At 42.7% G+C, this 20,030-nt stretch overlaps 1 protein-coding gene across 9 annotated transcripts in view; it reads right to left on the bottom strand.

Moving 5' to 3' along the window:
- The window catches only part of ATP9B (ATPase phospholipid transporting 9B (putative)), a 302,593-nt gene that overhangs the window by 53,129 nt on the left and 229,434 nt on the right, over positions 1 to 20,030 (bottom strand). For all 9 annotated transcript variants that reach the window (XR_004055661.1, XM_030925838.1, XM_030925840.1 and 6 more), the window contains one exon: positions 17,558 to 17,806. Coding sequence is in view for 8 of the 9 variants with exons in the window: in XM_030925838.1 (XP_030781698.1) it covers positions 17,558 to 17,806 (249 nt within the window). In the remaining variant the exon portion in view is untranslated. The remainder of the gene's footprint in view (positions 1 to 17,557; positions 17,807 to 20,030) is intronic.

The raw sequence follows: 20,030 nt of genomic DNA, 5'->3' as shown, positions 1-20,030 counted from the left end.
GGAGGGAGTGTGCAGAGGTGACACCCTAACACCATGTGAGGGGAGGGAGTGTGCAGAGATGACACCCTAACACCATGTGAGGGGAGGGAGCGTGCAGAGATGACACCCTAACACCATGTCTCTTCTGGCTCTGGAGACGCTGTGTGCAAGTGGGGAGTGCTGGGAGCAAAGCCAGGGATCGCGATGATGTCACCCATGCTGCGTGGAGGTGACAGGCACCTGTCCCTCCTTTTCAGGGCTGCCCAGGTGCCACTGCCACTGATCCAGCCCCACAGGCATGCTTTTGAGAGGACCGCAGTGCAAAAGCCCCTGCTCCTTCCCTATCATGTGACCTCAGGTGACTTACCAAACATTTTTTAGGCTCTAGTTAAGGAAATAAATAGACAAACAGGCCAACACACATATTTACACAGTTTTAAATGATGTGTACTGAATCTATCAGCATTTACCTTTTATAAATTTCTGATACTTTAAGAAGTTTACAAAGTAAAGTGAGCTTGTGATACATGGAATAGAATGATTCTGGAAAAGCAGTATTGAGAGGGAAATTATAACTACTGTCCTACAATTTGCAGTCATTTCAGTTACAAAATCCAATGTGCACTTCTACAGAAAAGGCATAAGAGATGGGAGAGTCAAATACCTTTTCTCAACTCAAGTTCTTCATCTGCATCCCAGAGAGCAGAAGTGATCCGAGGCGCCATTTTCTATTTCCAAGCATACTATCAACTAGTTCCGCTCTAGACTGGGGAGGAGAGAACGCGTCACACGAATAACCTGTGCCTTCCGGCATCTGGGGTCCCTCCTTCCCAGAACCTGGGAGAGGGGCTCAGGGCTTCAGGGGCGCAGGAGCTGTGGGTTCCCTTTTCCAGCAGGGACCGGGTCTGACCTCAGTCATGGCCTTCATTTTCCCCACATGGCTCTCCAGCCCCACTGGTTTACTCCACAGCCCCAGCTGCTGAACACACTTCAAAACCTGCTTTCTGAAGGAGGAATGACTATGTACAGTGTTGGAATTTCTCCTCAGCCCAAATTTATCATCTAGAAATACAAATTTCATTTAAACAAATAAGACCATACAGTTAACTATTTACAAATTCAGGGACAGCAAAATGTTACATATTAGATTAGCAACTAGGAAGACTTAATGGTATAGAATTACTATTTTTCTATAAGCAACACTCTGAAGTGAGGCAACTCATTTCCATATTTAAGGGAAAAGCAGCCTTCCCTCTTATTAATTAACCCTGCAGGTAAGGGCCAGTGCAATTTGCTGGGTGCCTGGTCAGCACCTGTTGGTCCTCCAGGTAGTGGGACGCGGGGCAGGGTCCGGTCTCAGCCCATAGCGCTGGCTGAAGAATTACACCCCAGGAGTGAGTCAGACCTCAACCCTTTCTGCTTGCAACTGTATCTGTGGGTGGACTGAAAAATTAAAAGACGCCCTTATATGGGAAACACCTGCTTGGTATCTAAAACCACTAATCAAATTTGGAAATGGGCCTAATAGGTTGGCACACTCCAGGGCATTTTGGTCTGGGCAAAGACTTCTTGAGTAAGACCTCAAAAGCACAGGCAACCAAAGCAAAAAGGGACAAACAGGATCACATTGGGCTAAAAAGCTACTGCACAGCAAAGAAAATAATCAACGAAGTGAAAAGACAACCCAGAGAATGGGAGAAAATATTTGCCAACTACCCACTGACAAGAGATTAATGAGCAGAATCTATAAGATTATTATAGATTCTCAAACGATTTAATCGGAAAAAACTGAGTAATTCAATTAAAATATGGGCAAAAGATCTCAACAGACATCTCTCAAAAGAAGACACACAAATGGCCAACAGGTACACGAAAACATGCTCAATATCCTTTAATCATCAGAGACACGCAAATAAAAATTACAATGACATATCACCTCACCCCAGTTAAAACGGCTTCTACTCAAAAGACAGCAATCACAAATGCTGGCAAGGGAGGAGGTGGGGAAAAGGGAGCACTGTTGTTGGGGATATAAATTCGTGCAGCCCTCTGGAGAGCAGCATGGAGGTTACCCCCGAATCTAAATACAAAGCCACCATATAATCCACAATCCCACTGCTGGGAATATTCCCCAAAGAAAGGAAATCAGGACACTGAAGAGGTCTCGGCACCCTCACGTGTACTGCGGCGCTGTTCACGGTAGCCACGTTATGGAATCAACCGCAGTGTCCCTCACTGGATGCACGGATGAAGAACACGTGGTGTATACACAGTGGAATACTATTCAGCCATCACTAAAGAATGAGACCCTTTCATCTACAACAGTGTGAATGGAACAGGGGCACGTTACGCTAAGTGAAATCAGCTGGGCACAGAGAGACAAACGTTGGGTCTTCTCACTCTTATGTGGGAGCTAAGAAAAAAAGGTTGAACTCCCAAAGATAGAGAGTAGCATGATGGTTACCAGAGTCCAGGAAGGCTATCGGGGATATCAGGGATAGGGGTAACAAAGGGGGCTGGTGAATGGGTACAAAAATACAGTCGGATAGAAGGAAGAAGATCCAGCACTCGGTAGCACGACAGGGTGACCTTAACTGACAAGAATTTAGTGCATATTTTACAATAACTAAGAAAGGAACGGGAATCGGACCAACACAAAGCAATGACAAATGCTGGAGGCGATGGGCATCCCAATTACCCTGATTTGATCATTGCATATTGTATGCTTGTACCAAATATCACATGTACCCCATAAGTATGTACTACTATGTACCCATAATAATTTAAAATTTAAAAACTTAACAGAAAACATAAAACATAAAGCAAGACTAAATCAAAATCCCCAAATCTCCACCATATTTCAGGCCTGTCCGACCCTGGCCTGAACGTTGAGAACGTTCTGCTCTGGGAGGCACCTAGCATTTCACCTTTATAAACCTGAAGCTTCCCACTCTCAAACATGATTGATACATCTTCCTTTTGCTGAAAATAAATGGAATTAGCAAATTTTGACTTTGGTCTTTTTGCTTAAGTGTCTTAGTAAGAAGATAAATTATACAAATAGGAGCAAATTCAATGCCTAATGTATGCCAAATACTGTGGGAAACTGCTGTCTGGAAATTCTTTGCTTGTAATTGTCATGCTTTGTTGGAAATCAGGAAAGGGCATACTCACTGAGGAAGTGCTGGTGCGGCCAGGACGGAATCCACTTGGCCCCATCGCCCCTGCCTGGGGTGGAATCAGGGTAGGAACCCTCTCCTACTGATGGGAGCTGCCTGACTGTGCCCCGAGGATGCACCCGGGAGAATGTTGGAATGGTTCTGTGCCCCACATTTGGGGTGGTGTGCTGTGCAGCAACGGTGGCAGATGTCAACCCTCGCTGTCGCAATTCTGACGTTGGGTTAGAGGTCGGGCGGCGCTGCCATTCTACGGACGCTACAACTCCAGAACCCCATGCCTGTGTTAAATGTTCAATAGCGTGTCACCCACAGGGCTTGAATTAGAACTCTCTCTCTGACTTTCCCGCATGTTACTAAGTACACAGAGAGTCTAAAATTGTGCTGGGGATGATGCAGTCCCGTAATTGAGGGCATCAGTGATACGCTCCACATTACCAAAAAAGGCACACGGGGCTCAGCAGGGACCCATCGTAAGGGAGGGAGGCGGCACCTGGGCATTGCCATCTCCAGTGGGAAGTGAGGGTGTAGCTCTACCATTGCTTCTTCCAATAAAACTTCTTCTCCACAAGCTGTAAATGATGCCAACGCTCCCAAGGCTAATTTCCAATTCACACAGTGAAAGGTTACGATTACATTTTGACCTGTAAATTGCATCTTTCCGTGAACACCCTGTCATCTCATTGGTGCCCCACTGCAGTCAGGACTGAGCTTTCTATATTTGGTGACTCACATCTGTTTATTATTTAGTTTATGCTCGGTTTCACAATCCATTTGAGCAAACAGCAACTTATAACAAAAATCAGTTTAACTTCTTATACCTAGCCCAGTATTCTATCTAATTGTTTTTAATTTGTAATCACCTTGAGGATTAACTCTATATAATGCTAACCAGAAAAAAAAGAATATCCACATTTTTCGTAAGATATAGATGCTTGAATTACTGTTCCAATGTAACTTGCCTATTGTTGGACCGAATTTTGATAATATAAAATGAAACACAGCCCGGCGTGATGGCACATGCCTATAATCCCAGCTACTCTGGGAGCTGAGGCAGGAGAATAGCTTGAACCCAGGAGGCAGAGGTTGCAGTGAGCTGAGATCGCACTACTGCACTCCAGCGTGGGCAACAGAGCGAGACTCCGTCTCAAAACACACACACACACACACACACACACACACACACACACAAACACACACATATGTATGTATTTGCTGGACAAAATAACTACAAGAAAAATAATTTCAGTGAGGATATGCAGTACTTTTAGAATCTTTGCTCCTGAATTCACACCTAAGTACTCCGTACTTCACGCAGACCTGGTCCTCCTTACTGAGGATACATCAAAGGAACCGCTGGTTCCCACGGACACGGCAGATTCTCCAGTTTTGGTTTTGCGCTTTCATATCTTATTTCCAGCTCTGCATCTCTGCAGCAGGTAAGTGTGGGGATTTGACTAGGTGAAGGCAGCCTAGCGAATTCTCTTTGTACATCTGAAATATAATCATGGTGTTCTTTTTAGAACGCTCTTAGAAATAACTTACATCTAGGGACAGTAGATGTAGAAATTAAAAGAAAATTGCAAAGGATTGATAAGTTTGAGTCTATTATCTTCCTAAAGACGTTTGAGAGATTAAAATATACACTTTCCTAAAGTACGTAAGCTCCCTCCCAACGTAACACCCACAGCATCCTAAGGCTTCCTAGTATGTAAGCTCCCTCCCAATGTAAAACCCACAGCATCCCGAGGAAGTGGGACAGGGTTTTTCAAGCAATGAGGGCAGGTGCGTGGGAGTTCTGCATGGCCAGCCAACCAGAGGGCCCACATGCAGATCGCAGATCCAGTAAAGACAACCTGTCATTACAACTCCCAACTTCAGAATCAAGCTGTCCGAGCAAGACTGGGGATTAGCTTCCAACAACAGACACAGTTATGGAGACTGACGGCAGCTAGCTCAGTGTCAAACATATTTGTCAGAGACCCATTCTCTGACTGTCCCCCTGGCCCGGCCCCGAGGCTCTCACGCTCCTGGTGTGTGGAGTGCCGGTTGCCTGCAGCCAGGCCCTCCCCATAACTCTCCACCCTGCGGTCTTAGTTTCGGCTCAACTCCAGGTCTCCAGAAGGCCCTGCTGACCACCTGATCAGAGCACCGTGTGCCCCTCCCCTTCCTCGGCAGAGGACATACTCACACTGCGCCTCCGCTGCGTTCCAGGGACCAGCACTCCCAGGTCCAGGCTCCTTCCCTCCCAGAACCTCAGTACCCCACACAGGTCCAGGTGCACTGTGCTCACCAATTTAGACTCATTTCTTGAATACATTAAAGCTAAAAATCTCCTGTTTAAAATGATTTAAAAGTGGAAAGCTGAGTGGAATTCTGAAGACACGGGCAAAACCACAAATGGGACACATTCTCAGCAATCCGTGTCAGGACTCTCCAGGCCCTGGACAGCCTGGTGAGCTCACGGCTGCTGCAGGGCAAGCTGGGCTCTGAGTTGAAAGAGAGTCGCTCTCTCCCTGAAGTTACTAGTGTGCCTCTCAACCATTTACTCACATATAAAATGCAAATCACCTGAAAGCAGCAAATAGGTTAATAAATCAATTAAATCAAAGAGTATTCCTGTGAGCCAAGCTCTGTAGATGCAGAAATCATGGCAATATTTGCTTCAGGACTTTATTTTAGACTTATTTACATGGAGAATCACCTCTACAATCAATTGAATCCCGAGGAACGCGACACTGAATTCTGGCAGTAAATGAAATGGAAATGTGGTGCAGATATTCTTCAGGCCGGTTTCCTTAAATCTTTTTGTGCTATCAATGTGGGACACTGAGGACAGTGATTCCAGCTGCAGGACTTGTCTTGTTAAGCGGAGAGAGGTAGGGAAGGAAACAATGAGGAGGACAGCGCAAGCCAGTGAAGCAGAGACCCCCATGGAACCGTTCAGTGTTCCCTCTCGATTCACTTCCATTAGCCAGGAGAGGCGGGGGCCCCCTCCCAAACTGTTAACTCTTCCCTCCTTATTCACTCACATTTCAAACACTCTACATATACAAGGACATTTATTTTCTTATTGAAGCACTTCTGGAAGTCAGCTTACATGTCTTTAACAAGAGACAATATTTAACAGTGCTAAAATGTTTGTTCCTCAACCTTTATCTTTAGTGTCTGACATGGGTCTCCAACTTTCCTGAAAGTGAAGCAGAGAAGCCCTTCCTTGCTGCCTTCCACTGCAGGTCCCAGAACATCCAAGACCCTCCAGTGAAGGCACAACCAGGTGTGAGTGAAATGGGAGGCTGCGATGCTGGCACTCACCAGATTACCACACAGCTGGTCATGATGACCCTGTGCCTAGAAAAGCACTTTTCTTCCCTAACATTTTTAACATTTTTCCAATTTCACAAGGACACAAGTTAAAGGAAGACCATACCACCTGGAGCTGTCACCTCGTTCTGCAGAGGAAATATGACTGGGTGATCTAGATCTGAAGCTGTGCTACCGTCTGCAGTGACCCTGTGTCTTCCATACAATTACAAGATAAATACTAAAGGCCAAACATCACAAAGAAGAAACTGGTTAAACCACTATTGTAAAATAATCACAAAAAAGCACAAAGCACTTAAACATATCTGAACTTTTATTTGGTAATTTTCTGAAAGGTGCATATATACAGTGTTTCTTCAAGTTGTCAATACAATCTGAGCAAGCAGCAGGTTCCATTTTTAAAAGCTTAAATCCGTACTTGATTTGGACGGCCTTCGTTCCTACCTGAAGTCCTTTGTCTTGTCCTAGGTCCCATCCGGGACGTCACATTTAGTTTTCTCTCGGCTTTCTCTCGTCTTCTCTCGGCTGTTACAGTTGCTTGGCCCTGCCCAGTTTTTGATGACCTCGACAGTTTTGAGACGTACTGGTCGGGTATTTTGTAAAACATCGCTCAATTTGATTTGTCTGGTGATTTTCTCACGAGTAGACTGGGGCTGTGGGGCTGGGGAGGGCGACCGTGAAGGTGAGGTGCTGCCGAACACATCCTGTGGCGGCTGTGTCTAGCAACGCGGCTTTTCACTGCTGATGCTGACCTTACTCACCTGACTAAGGTCGTCCAGTTCCTCCTTTCCCCCTTTCACACCATGCTCTTTGGGAGGAAGTCCTTGTGTGTAGCCCACATCTAGAGGAGGAGGACTTATGCTCCCCAACTTGTGGGTTCAGTAGCTACACAATTTGCACAGGAATTCTTGCGCATGGGAGATCTTTCTCTCCCATTCATTTATTTATTCATATCAGTTTGGACTCCTGCATATTTGTTTCATACTGTGGGCTATAATCCAGTGCGACCGACTTTGCGGCTCATACTGTTCCAGCATTCACCACAGGGAGCTTTTCCAGTTGGCTTCTGTGTCCCTCTCACACACCCCCTGCCATGCAGGCAGCTTTTTCTGTTTGTTTGTTGGCTTTGAGCAATTCCTTACTTTCTGGCAGTACCAGATGCTCCAGGCTCAGCCTGGGTATTTCCTGCCTTGGTTCTAGAATCAGCCATTTCTCCAAGGAGCCCTGTGTGTGTTCTACCACACGATGACCACGTTTCCACCACCCTGGAGAGGTGCATGCTCTTTTACCATTCTTTGGCACTCACGCCACTGTTGCCAGCATAATCCTGGACTTACCAAAGTCTAAGTAAATCGGCACCTTTACCTGTACTCTAAAGGACCTCAGAGTAATTTAATTCCATTGACATCAATCACCTCTTGACTTTTGGCTATTACCATGTATCTTAATAGTTTTTCTATATTAGATCCCACAAATCACTACTTTTATGGTATTTTACAGTCAATATTCGTATCTCTTTTTGGTGATGTAGTTGTTCAAATCTTTTGCCAATGTTTAAATTCAGGTGATGTTTTCTCATTACTGAGTTGTGAGAATTCTTTATATATTCAGCATACTAGTCACTTATCAGGTAAGTATTCTGCAAACATTTCCTACAAGTCTGTGGCTTGTCTTCATTTTTTTCTTTTTTTCAAATTTATGTTGAAATTCTAATTTGTCTTATTTTCTTAACAAATGTCTTTCCAAAAAAAAATAAATTGTTCTCTGAAATTCAATTTATCATTTTTTTCTTTTAGAACTTCTGCTTTTTTGTGTTCTTAGACTAACTGTCTAACTTTTTCTTGCTCAAGAAAAGTTCTTACAGTATGTGATTTATCTGTGCCTCAAAATAACTGACCTATAAAACTGGTCAAAAGCCATTTTGGGTGACTTTTCTAAATTTCTCTTCTCATCTACTCAGATTTTATGGAGTCAATTTTGAAATTTGTTTCTCCAGAAACCAGTTATTTTACTGTCTTTGAAAACATAAGCATTTGATCTGCGTTTCATATTCTCTTATAAACTTTTAAGCCTATTTATTATACACTCTTACATATGGATAATTTCATATGTGTGAACTTAGTTTACATTCACTGTTTTCTATTTATTATATACTCCTACATATGGATAATTTCATATGTGTGAACTTAGTTTACATTCACTGTTTTGTATTTACTGTGTTTTGCCAATAATCTTCCCATTTCATTTAACCTTTTAAACAGTCAGCTTTTGAATGATTGCTTAATCATTATTTTTATGTTTTCCTTTACTTTTTCTTCCTTCCACTTTCCTTTGGTTCTGTTCTTCTTACTGATTTAGTTTGATGCCAAGTTAACACACGTTCATTTCTTTCTCTTGATGCACAGGGCATCTGGTGAGGGTGCCAGGTGCTCTCTGACATGTTGGCTGCGCTGTGGTGGGGCTGCCGTCCTGAGGTCACTGCTACTGCTGACCACATTTGGGAGGTGGATCCCTGCAAGAGCTACTCCGTTTCCCACGGAGACCACTTTTATCTCTGCCCTCTTTGCCACAGCTTCTTTGAGGTAATTAATTGCAGTCTTTGGTCGGACTGTATACTAAATGCGTTAGCTGCCAACAGGACAGACATGGGAAGAAGGTTGCTGAGGGGTGGATGGAAATTCTCAGGTGTGCGCCTCAGAATCTGTCTCCACAGCAGCAGCTGACACGTGGCTGCAGTCCTCACATTCAGGTGGCGGGTGGAAGGTTGCAGTGGACATTTTTCCCATTTTCCTTGGATGCTATTAGGGATGGTGCAGGCAACCACAGAACACAATCTCCACGTGCACGACCGGCCATTCGTCAATTAGATTTTTCTTTACTCAGTCGGGAGCTCTCTAATAATCGTGTTTCCGATGCCATCACTTGATCTTCTCTTTCAAAGCGATTGTGTCCGCATTCAATAAAAAACTGGCAGAGTCGTTTATCAAGTACCCCTTGTGTGCTTCTATATTAATATGGAATTAACTGCTGCCTGGCATTATGATAGGAAGTAATCTCTGAAATGCAGAAAGACCAGAATTTAAAGGTTTAGTACATTTCAAATGACTATTTCTCTGATACTGAGCTGTTAGAAATTTCTAATAATGTGATTCTTGACAATACAAAGGCAAAAAATAATTAAGATGTGAATGGAAAAAAATATATGTAAGCAGGAACCTGAGCTGAATCTCATGCACAGGCTGCTTAGCAACACACTGAAGTAATCTCTACCACAGGCAATTTGTTTACACACTTGCACTTCTCCGTGCTAAATAACCACTCTGGGAAACAGACCCAAGAGTAGCATAGCCAGGAGTAATATCATATGAGAGAATACAAACTATGGGGCAATTTTTATCATTAATAATTCTCTGTAATTCCATTATTCAGAAATTTCTGAGCTACTATTCTTAAAAGTTAGGGAGAAATTCCTTGATCATATTAGCCATTCACACAGGCAGCTGCCCGCTACACTGCAAATATACATTTTCTTACCATGCACTTTATACATCACAATTTAATCACTGAGATTTCATCATTTTTGATTGTGATTATAATCATCTTTATATTTTAGTGGAATTATTAACATAAGATGCAATTTGATCAACTGAAAAAGCTGCTAATCAATATTCACAGACAGGCTATGTAGTATTTATTCTCTATTGGTCCTGAAGGTCACAGAGTGAAGGCTCTATGTCACTGACAATGATTTGCTCCTCACAAATATATTGACAAAACACCACAATTAGTCTTGCTTCAATAGGCACACACAATAAAATGAATTAAAAAATATAGCACGCCTCATGCATTAGTGCCTACTTCTGTAAACCCAAAAGCAATACTATTAATAACCCACTTGTGCTCTGTCATTAATTCTAGCTGATTCTTGCACACAAATACTGGAGTCAGGCGATGACAGCTACATTCGGAAATAACATTTAAATATGGAACTTACCAACATGAGAAAACGCAGCCACAGAGGGAAAAAGAATGAGACTACTAAACAGCCAGTCTAGAGGAAGAAGCAGTCACTGAGAATCATAGTCACTCTGTTCGGACCAAAAGAAGCCAGCGGTCTTCAAGGTTCCTTCCACCCCACGCCTTCGTCACTTGAGCTGACACCCTCTGCACTCGGAGGCTCTGCCCACCGAGCTTCTGTCCTTCTCCGAGGGCTCATGCCACCAGTTCGGTGCTAGTGTTCTGTGACTGCACTGGACATATGCCCGAACAGTTAAACAGAGCTGAATTTTAATTCTGTGAGGGAATTTCCAGAGGGCATTTAACGTTTGCTCAGCTGGAGCCTGCTATGCTGAGTCTGCGGAGACCAAGTGATAGGCAAGCAGAACTTCCTACTCTTAGAGAAAATGAAATATTGATCACTTATCATAAGAAACAATGACGAGAGCATAAGTAGGTTCCACATTATGAATACAAAATCAGTTATTTACACTTTGACATCACCATCACGTCTACACCTTCAAGTATCGTATCACCAAACATACCACACAAGACACATCACATTTCAAGTGTTTAATTGCTTATGCCTCACAGGACCTTTAAGGATTTAAAATTAATTTCTCAGAATTCAATTATTTGTATAACACAGATTCATCTAGGCGCATGTGTAGGTAAGGTGAAAGATTGTTTCTGCTTTAGGAAAAATGAAAATCAAAGACTGCTTATTTCCATGAAGAACAGCAACTGTGTATCAGCGACTAAAACTAGGGCACTCTACTTACTAAACTCCATCCTTCCTAACGACCGAGATAACAGCACCACAAACAGGGTTTAAGAGGCTGGTGCGGGTGCACAGTGGATGAAACTAGTTAAGCCTCTCAAATGATAATGTTGCTTATTAACCATAGATGTTGTGATAGGTCAGAGCTGAGGTTAAATAGAAAACATCAATTGAACCATTTCCCTAAATAAAGCTCCAGGGTGCAATATTCTAAGCCCTTTATTCGATAAAAAATGCTTTTAAAACGGTACTTTGGTGATCGGGAAACACTGCTACCATCCGTCAACCTAACTGCAGCAAAGCTCAATACGCTAAATAATGAACCATTCAGATGATTTTCCTGAGGCTTTAGGGACTTGCAGACATTGTATCAACAGAGCTCTTTAAAAATTATGATGAAGTCTATTGTTTCATTTTCAGATTTAAAATACGTTTTAGGGATTTTTAAAAGGTTATTTAATGTTCTGCTATTTTTAATCATTGTCCAATTTCCCAAGTAGAGACATTTTAGACAAGTAAAAAAACTTAACTGTAAGGTTAGCAATGTCTATATTACAATTTCTCTAAATTCTTAATAATCTTGGAGTCAATGAAATCTCTATTGTGAATTCCCAATTTAAGATTCAAAAAGTATTATGACTTATATTAAAACTTAAAAATAAAAAATCCCAGATACTTTGAATAAAAAATGTGGAATAAGGTAATATGGTAAACATATAATACAGTATTTTTAAAACTTCAAATACAATTTTCTTTGGGAAAAATCTCTAGTCTAGGTTTCTCAGACTTATGATAGAAAAACACTTGTTTTTCAATGCATAATCACATGACATATTTGAGAATTTGCAGAATGCCATAACAGAAAAAACAATGCATTCAACGCTTTCTTGGTAGGAATAACAGGGGCTTGCTTCCTCCTACAGAGCAGTTGCTTGTGACCTGTGTTTGTCTCACAGCCCACACTAGAATGCTAAAAAGACAGCAACTGATAAACCTTACAAGTCTCAACTCATCATCGTGTCGGTCGAGATGCCCAGATTTGCTTATGCCTCTTCGCTCAGATTTTCTATTACTAAATAAATAGATCTGACACATACACACATCCTAATTGCGAAAGTGGTTCTGAGTTTAGCTACAGAGATTTTACGTATCTATCAGTCAACACAATCTATGGGCTACAACAGGGCTGACGACTAAAGGAAGCTTAACGACCGTGCCCACTGACAGAACGGGGCAGGCAGTGGCATGCTGGCAGGGAGGAGGAGGAGTGGAGCTCGGGTTTCCACATTTCCTCAAAGCTGAAAAACTCTGTACGATGATGACATTGTATTCTGGAGCTTTTCAGAAATCTAATACTTCAACTGATCCCAATTTTCACGGACTTTGCCAATTATTTTCTGAAAATAGAGAAGTGACAATGTGATTCACCGGAAGGAACTTAAGTTCTTCATCATAATGTCACATTTGTACCAAAAAGGCAAATATCATCTAAACGTTGGGACACGGCCTTGCTAAACGATAGGAAACCAGCTCCTACTTAAACTTCCAATAATATGGCTTTAAGGACCAATATTCCTATAGATGTGTTTTATTCCCCTCCTCCGCCTTGACCAGTAGCTCCCCGCAACGTCTTTCCACACAGTCAAGGTTCGCTCAGCAGGCGACGCTTGTGAGCCCCTGAAAAGAAGGCGGATGTGGCGTAAGGAAGATAAAGCCTGCTGCGCAAAACCTGCAATACACACGGAGAGAGATACCCACCCAGAAGACACATGGGAATCCTGCGAGCCAATGGGCAGCTGGGGACCCCCGGCCAGGGGTGAGGGCAGCCAAGGGATGTCAAGCTAGGGACGAGCACAGAAGGAGCAAACGGGCGAGTGCTGGGACGCACCTGCACACAAACTTGGCACAGCTTTATTGAACAAAATGCTTTGAACAATTATAAAAGTAATGGAGTAACTACAGAAATTTCAAGTAGTAATATAACTGCATTCAGGAAAAACTAAATGATCCCTTTATGCCAGTCCACAGAAGGCACCACTCAATCCACATGTACCCACCATCATGAATTACTGATGTGTCCGGAAGAGTATCTGGATGGGGCAGTGGTCGAATCCAAGCAGGGAAGCCAAGAACAGCACCTTGCGAAGGCGCGTGAGCAGACCGATCTGAACACTGTGCATGGGGATCACTAGAGGGAAGGCGGCAGGCACACGGAGTTACTCAGAGAGGTCTTGGGAACAGAAGGCATTACGTGTTTGACAGCAAAAGCCTGACACGAGGGAAGGCTGCATGGCTGCATGTAAGTGTGCCCGGTCACACCGGGGACAGATTCTCACGAAAGGCTCGGTGAAACACAGAAGCTCCGGTGACGGTGACCGCGTGGTGACAGAGGAACGTGTACTGGCTGTGATGCAGGGCCGTGCCATCACAGTGGCATCACTGACACTTATCTAGAGACAGGAAGGCGGCAGGAGTGTGGAGAGAGATGGAAAGCCAACCTGTGATCCGCAGAGTCTGAGGGGAGATAAGTGATCCATGTTCTCAACTTCCCATGTTTATAAAAACCACTTTCATCGTTTTGGCTACTTTTTCACCATCCTTTAGGTTCTTACATGGCTAATGATGTGTCATAATTACTAAACTGGTATAGTTTGTTTAGAGTAAGTTAGTATCTTGACTAAACAACAAAAAGAAAAATGCCTGTGTAACTAAAGCTTTAAATAAGTAAGCTTGTTTTCCGAAAAGTCTACCCATGGCTTATACTTTGTCAAATACCATAAATCTGCTGGCGCATTTAGGCTTTCTTCTTCCTGAGGTCACTGTATCAGGGGATGTTTATATCTGTCCCCCGGACAGCTTCAGCTGAGCCCACTAAGAGTCACCACCACAAAAAGTGTACAAAAAATTTAAAACATTGGTGGAGGAGGGCCTCACATCCTCACATTCACCCTAGTTTATCAAACTTTAGTTACACAGGCATTTTTCTTTTTGTTGTTTAGTCAAGATACTAACTTACTCTAACCAAACTATACCAATTTAGTAATTGACATGTCATTAGCCATGTAAGAACCTAAAGGATGGTGAAAAAGTAGCCAAAACGATGAAAGTGGTTTTTTTAAACGTGGGAAGTTGAGAATATGGATCATTCACCTCAAGTCCTAAAAGTAAGTCAAAGGGAAAGATTTATAAAATGCAATGGTTCTCAATTGTGGGGTGTAACCTTTTAGATTTTCAAAATGGAGAAATGTCCAGCCCCAGCCCAGCATTTCTTTTTTGTTTTTTATTTTATTTATATATATATATTTTTTGAGACTGAGTCTTGTTCTGTCACCCGGGCTTGAGTGTAGTGGCATCATCTTGGCTCACTGCAACCTCAGCCTTCTGGGTTCAAGCAATTCTCCTGTCCCAGCCTTCCAAGTAGCTGGGATTACAGGAGCCTGCCACCACACCCGGCTAATTTTTGGTATTTTTGGTAGAGACGGGGTTTCACCATGTTGGCCAGGCTGGCCTCAAACTTCTGACCTTAGGTGATCCACCTGCCTCGGCCTCCCAAAGTGCTGGGATGACAGGCATGAGCCACCATGCCTGGCCCCAGTCCAGCATTTCTGTAATAGGGGTGCTAGTGTGCATACATAAAAAGTTAAGTATTTTAAAAAAGAAGAAAACCCCTAGAAGTCTACCTGATATACAGACAAGTTTAAAAACCACTTGCTTATATGTATATCTTTCCTTCCTAGGAAAGTGGTTCCCACATCTGCACACAGACATGAGAAGTGCCTTCAGGACACAAGATCTAGTCCCACGATCCTGGAAGCCTGTGCCTCGTCAGGACACGGTCACAGCGAACTCTCATGGAAAAAAGAGGAATGACATTACTGGTTGTTTCCTGAGCCATAAAGTGGTAGAATTCTTCTCCTTCTAGAAGCCCAGACAAGAGACTCCTGCTTCGAGGCAATTTTAAAGTAAAAGTCGCTTGCCACCCTTGATCAGCTCTGCAGACAGCATAGCTCCTCCTCAATTATCAACACCCATTTATTCTGTTCTGTCTTCTTTGGGCTACAAATCGGTTCTAGTTATTACTCATAAGGCAATTTTCCAAACATTCTAAACTCATAGTTGTATATTCTGACTTCTTACTTAATTTTAATCAGCAAAATGACGATGCCCTTCCCAGCGCTGGAAACACCGTACTATGCATGATCAGGTGCACATACGCCAGCTCCACTTCCTCATGGTGGCCACAGTCTGTCCCGATTCTCACCTTTCCACGGCAAGGACTTGAGTCTCTGCTGCAAGATGTATTATCACCAGAGAAAGAGGCTCTCTCACGCCTCTCTACTCTTCTTCCTGTCTCTTCTCCACATGCCTCCCTGTCTGTCTGGCCCAGCTGCTGATCAGCAACAGAGGGGTTTTAGGCTCATATTTCCACTGTCTGTGGAATTAGAATTGAGCACCTTTCATATCCATACACTCAGAAATTGAACGAGTATCCTAACACTTTCTAAGATACAAATTTTAGTTTTTTAACCTATGAATTTGTTTTGTCTTTGTTTAGAATCTTAATTTTCTACTCATTCAATAGTCATGGAACCTACACTCACTCTGCATCTTCTTTTGTTTAAATAGCTTTATGGAGACACTATTCACCCATTTAAAATGTACAATTTAATTGATCTTAGCATACTCACAGAGTTGTGTAACCAACATGATAATCTATTTTAAAACATTTTCATCCCCCTAAAAGAAACCTTCTCCCTGCTGAAGGTCACTCGTCAGCCCTTGACCTTTTATCTGCTAGGGATCACTCCACAACCCCTGACCTTGTACCTGCTAGAGATCACTCCTCTGTCCCTGACCTTCTACCTGCCGCGGATCACTCCTCAGACCCTGGTACCTGCTGCTCTGCTGTCTCCATGGGTCTGTCTGCTCTGGACGTGTCATGGCAATGAAATCACATAGGTCTGCTGGTTGCCTTCTGCACCTGCCTTCTTTCACTGAGCAAAAGGTTTCAAAGGTGCTTTGACGCCGTCACAGACGCAGCTCCTTCCTGCCATTTGTGATTGGATGATGTTCCATGTGTGCAAACAGAGCCCATTTTATTGATTGATTGATAGCTGATAGACATTTGGGCTGCCTCCACTTCCCGGCTCTAACACTGCTGTGAACATTAACATACGGGTCTTTGTTCTCATGTCTTTCGGGTGTACACCAAGGAGTGGAATTGTGGGGCATATGGTAATTCCATGTTTAATTGTTTCAGGAACACCCAGACTGTTCTCTAGAGTGGCTGCACCCTGTTCCAATCCCACCCGTAATGCACGAAGGTTCCAATTCCTCTGCGTCCTCTCAGCACTTGCTATGGTCTGTCTTTTTGATTCCTGTCATCCTGGTGGGTGTGAAGTTGCGTCTTGTCTCTTGGCTGAGATTCTATTCCATTATGGGGGGACGATGGCGCTCTTTTGTAATAAACTCGTCAACCAGAACCACCAGACTCCTCTCTTAAAAACATTAGATCTGATTTTCATCTTTTTATTTTCACTGAAGGTACCGCCACCGCCAATTATTTACGTATATGACACAGTTTACAAAGTATCGGAAGATACTAGTTTGTTTACAGCGCTGCCGTGGTTGGCTTGATCACTCTACGGAGCTATCTCAAGAACCCTGAAGGGGCAAAGTGTATATAAAACTGCATATAAAATATACTAAGACATTAATTAAACAAATTTGATGACGATTTTACTGATCTAAAAATCAAAGAATGATGTAAAGTTAGAAATAACTAATTTACCATGTTTAAGATCTTACCATTTCTGTAGGTTTTGGAAATTTACATTCTGATTTTCTTTTGAAATAAATGCCCTGTATCGAAAATCTGGCAAAATATGTGTAAATATGGAAACCTGATGATTCAATTTGGACACGGAATCCAAAAAACTGGATGATGTAGCCATCCCAGTCCCAAACTTCAACAGTTTTATAACATGCAGCTTTGACACAAATTAGTTTATGGAATCAGTAAACCTCGCTGGCATTTCTTACGCTGTCCCCTGTGACCAGCCCTGGGTGTTCTGGGATGTGCCGAGACGTGCCGGCCGCCCGTCTGCATCTGCAAGGCCCAGGCTACGTCAGAGGCTACATGCCGGAATGAGTGGGGCAGTTTCCAACAGACAGCTAAAACATACCTTAAAGCTACAGTACACTGCTCCTCTCCATTCCCCACCCCAGAAAGAATGAATCCCCATGACTTTTGAGTCCAAATGGAACGCACAAGCTCCCACGGTTTTGTGCTCTGACTGACCTCATCGGGGCTGGAAGCCTGGTAGGTGCGGTTCTCATCACTGAAGTCTTGGTCAGCCTCTGCGAACTCAGTCTCCCCAGTAACGCCGGCCCGAGACTCATACACAGGGGTCACATTGTGACACAGCACGATGGCTTTCACGGCTTCGTGGATTCGACTGCTGACACTTTTCCTAACTTTGGGAGCTGAAGATTGGGCTTTTCTTGGTGGAGTTGAACCAGCATTGCTTCCACCAGCTTGAGACTGCATCTTTAGAATATGAAACGCCACATAATTAAAGATGGAGCAAAGAGATCTAGTTAACATGGAATTATTAACATATATGATTTTTATAAGCGAAGTCGCTAGAAATAAGTAGCCTCATTTGATTCTAATTATCTCCTAGAAAGCACTGATTAATGAGTTTTTTTTTTAAGCCTAGTACTATGAAGCGCTTCAATACACCCAGCTTGTCAAATACACCAAAATATTCACTATACTACTTAAAAATCTGATAATTTGTTTTTACTGTATTCATTTCAACAACGGCACTGATTTGCTACGTCATTAACCCCTATTTATTCATGACTTCTAAAAGCAGAGTCAGTTAAAGAACAAAATGAAATGGTATACTTACAACTGCTTTCAGCTTTCTTTAAATACTGTTGTACATAAAATTGTATAAAGCTAAAAGCAGGAAAAAATTTTTAAGAACCTTCCCTTAATACCATAAATTAATCCTGCTTTCAATAGTCTCAGTTTAGACAGTCCAGTTTTGTGGATAATAACAACCAAACACAATCCTAAGTTGCATTCAGAGGAAAAACGACTCCAAGTCACATCTTAGAATTCTGCTCTCTTAAAATACAATCCTAAGTTGCATTCAGAGGAAAAAGGACCCCGTGTCATATCTTGGAATCCTGCTCTCTCAAAGCAAGTCCTCATTTAGGGCTTATGTCTGTGCCTGGCTCTCCTCAGCCCCAGCCGTGTTGAAGAGGTTTCACGGCACCACTGAAGTGATAACTTTTTATTATTCACCTCCTGTGTGGTGGAGGGTGTCAGAGGACACTCCCCCGACCCGAACAGGACGTCAAACGTTTCTTCAGTTAACTTCGGAGTAACTCGTGACAATCCTCCTTAGAAACAAGACGCTCGCGTTTGGACGGAGTGCACAGATCCAGTGAACTGTGAATCTCCTGCCCATCAAATTACAGTGGTGCCGAATGAAGGGTTTAACTTTCTGCTCAGTTGGTGCTGCCTTTCAGTGAGGACCCAGCCCATCTGCGCCTGTTCACGCTGCTGCGGGACAGCAAACTCAGCTGGCTCCCTCCTTCCAAACGACATGATGTTTGCTGATGCCTGTACAATTTAATTTCACACAAATTCTATGAAAGATTATGCCCTCTATCACCAAATGCCTCCAGTGGGGAAATATAATCAGGTTATAAAAGATTTGTGTTGCATGGCAGTGGACCTACTAGACTCCTGTCATCTTAGTCATAAAACAGAATACCAATAGAGAATCAGATCAACTTCACATAAGAAGTACTGTCTGTTCAGCTAACAGAAGCTTTCAGCAAAAACGATTTTTAAAAGTTCTCTTAGGTGGAAGCACAATATTTACTGTGTTTATATAATGATGCTTCATCTTTTCTGCTTTTAATTTTTCCTAATAACTTATTGGAAGCTATTAAAATTATATTCACAGATGATAATTTTAAAAAGCGGGTCTCATCTGGTGCTATTTCAATGTAGAAATACATTCCTGGGAGAAACTGTACTTCTTCTCCTTTTAAGATTTTTCTTCTATTAATAAATATCCTAGGTTACAAATACTCTGTATCTAAATGAATTACATCCAAAATAATAAGGTGTTTGGCTGTGTATACATGTTTGTTTGCTTATGTGTGTGGATAAACATTTCATATGCTACATACATACACATATGAGACTCCTTCCATTTGACAGCATGCCAACAGTAAAGCTTATGCCAGACTGGTAGCAAGTATACAAGAAAGAGAAGGTTTTCAAAAACCTGAATACAATGCTGACCACTGAACGCTACTCTGGAGTTGTCAAGAGTAGAAACGCTGCAATGGGAAAGTGTCATTTAGTCTAGTCTCTGCAAAAATCAAGTTTGAAACAAATTACTGTTTGTTTCAAAAAGTCTCCTAGACTCCACAGCTGACATGGCTGAGTGGCCTCTGCAAGTCTGGGCAGTGGTGCCGTGCAACGCTGGGAACTGTCACCCCCCAAGGCGAGCTGTGTACACTTTTGAACCTGATAGGCCTTAGCTCGTTATTATGTGTATTACTATATTCAAAATAAAACAACAAACAAGCAGAAAAAGGGCCTCAGGAGGTGTAAACTCCTGACGCACACTGCAGCCTTGTCTGCTAGTCTCTTAAATTGATTCTCTCAGATCTCCAGGTTTGATGACACTGAATCAGTGACTTCTAATTATGACAGGCACACAAAAAAGAATGCAAATGAA

The sequence above is a fragment of the Rhinopithecus roxellana genome, chromosome 21, assembly GCF_007565055.1.
Source record: "Rhinopithecus roxellana isolate Shanxi Qingling chromosome 21, ASM756505v1, whole genome shotgun sequence".
In the NCBI taxonomy this organism is placed as follows: Eukaryota; Metazoa; Chordata; class Mammalia; order Primates; family Cercopithecidae; genus Rhinopithecus; species Rhinopithecus roxellana.
This window is presented reverse-complemented; position numbering and strand designations above follow the sequence as displayed.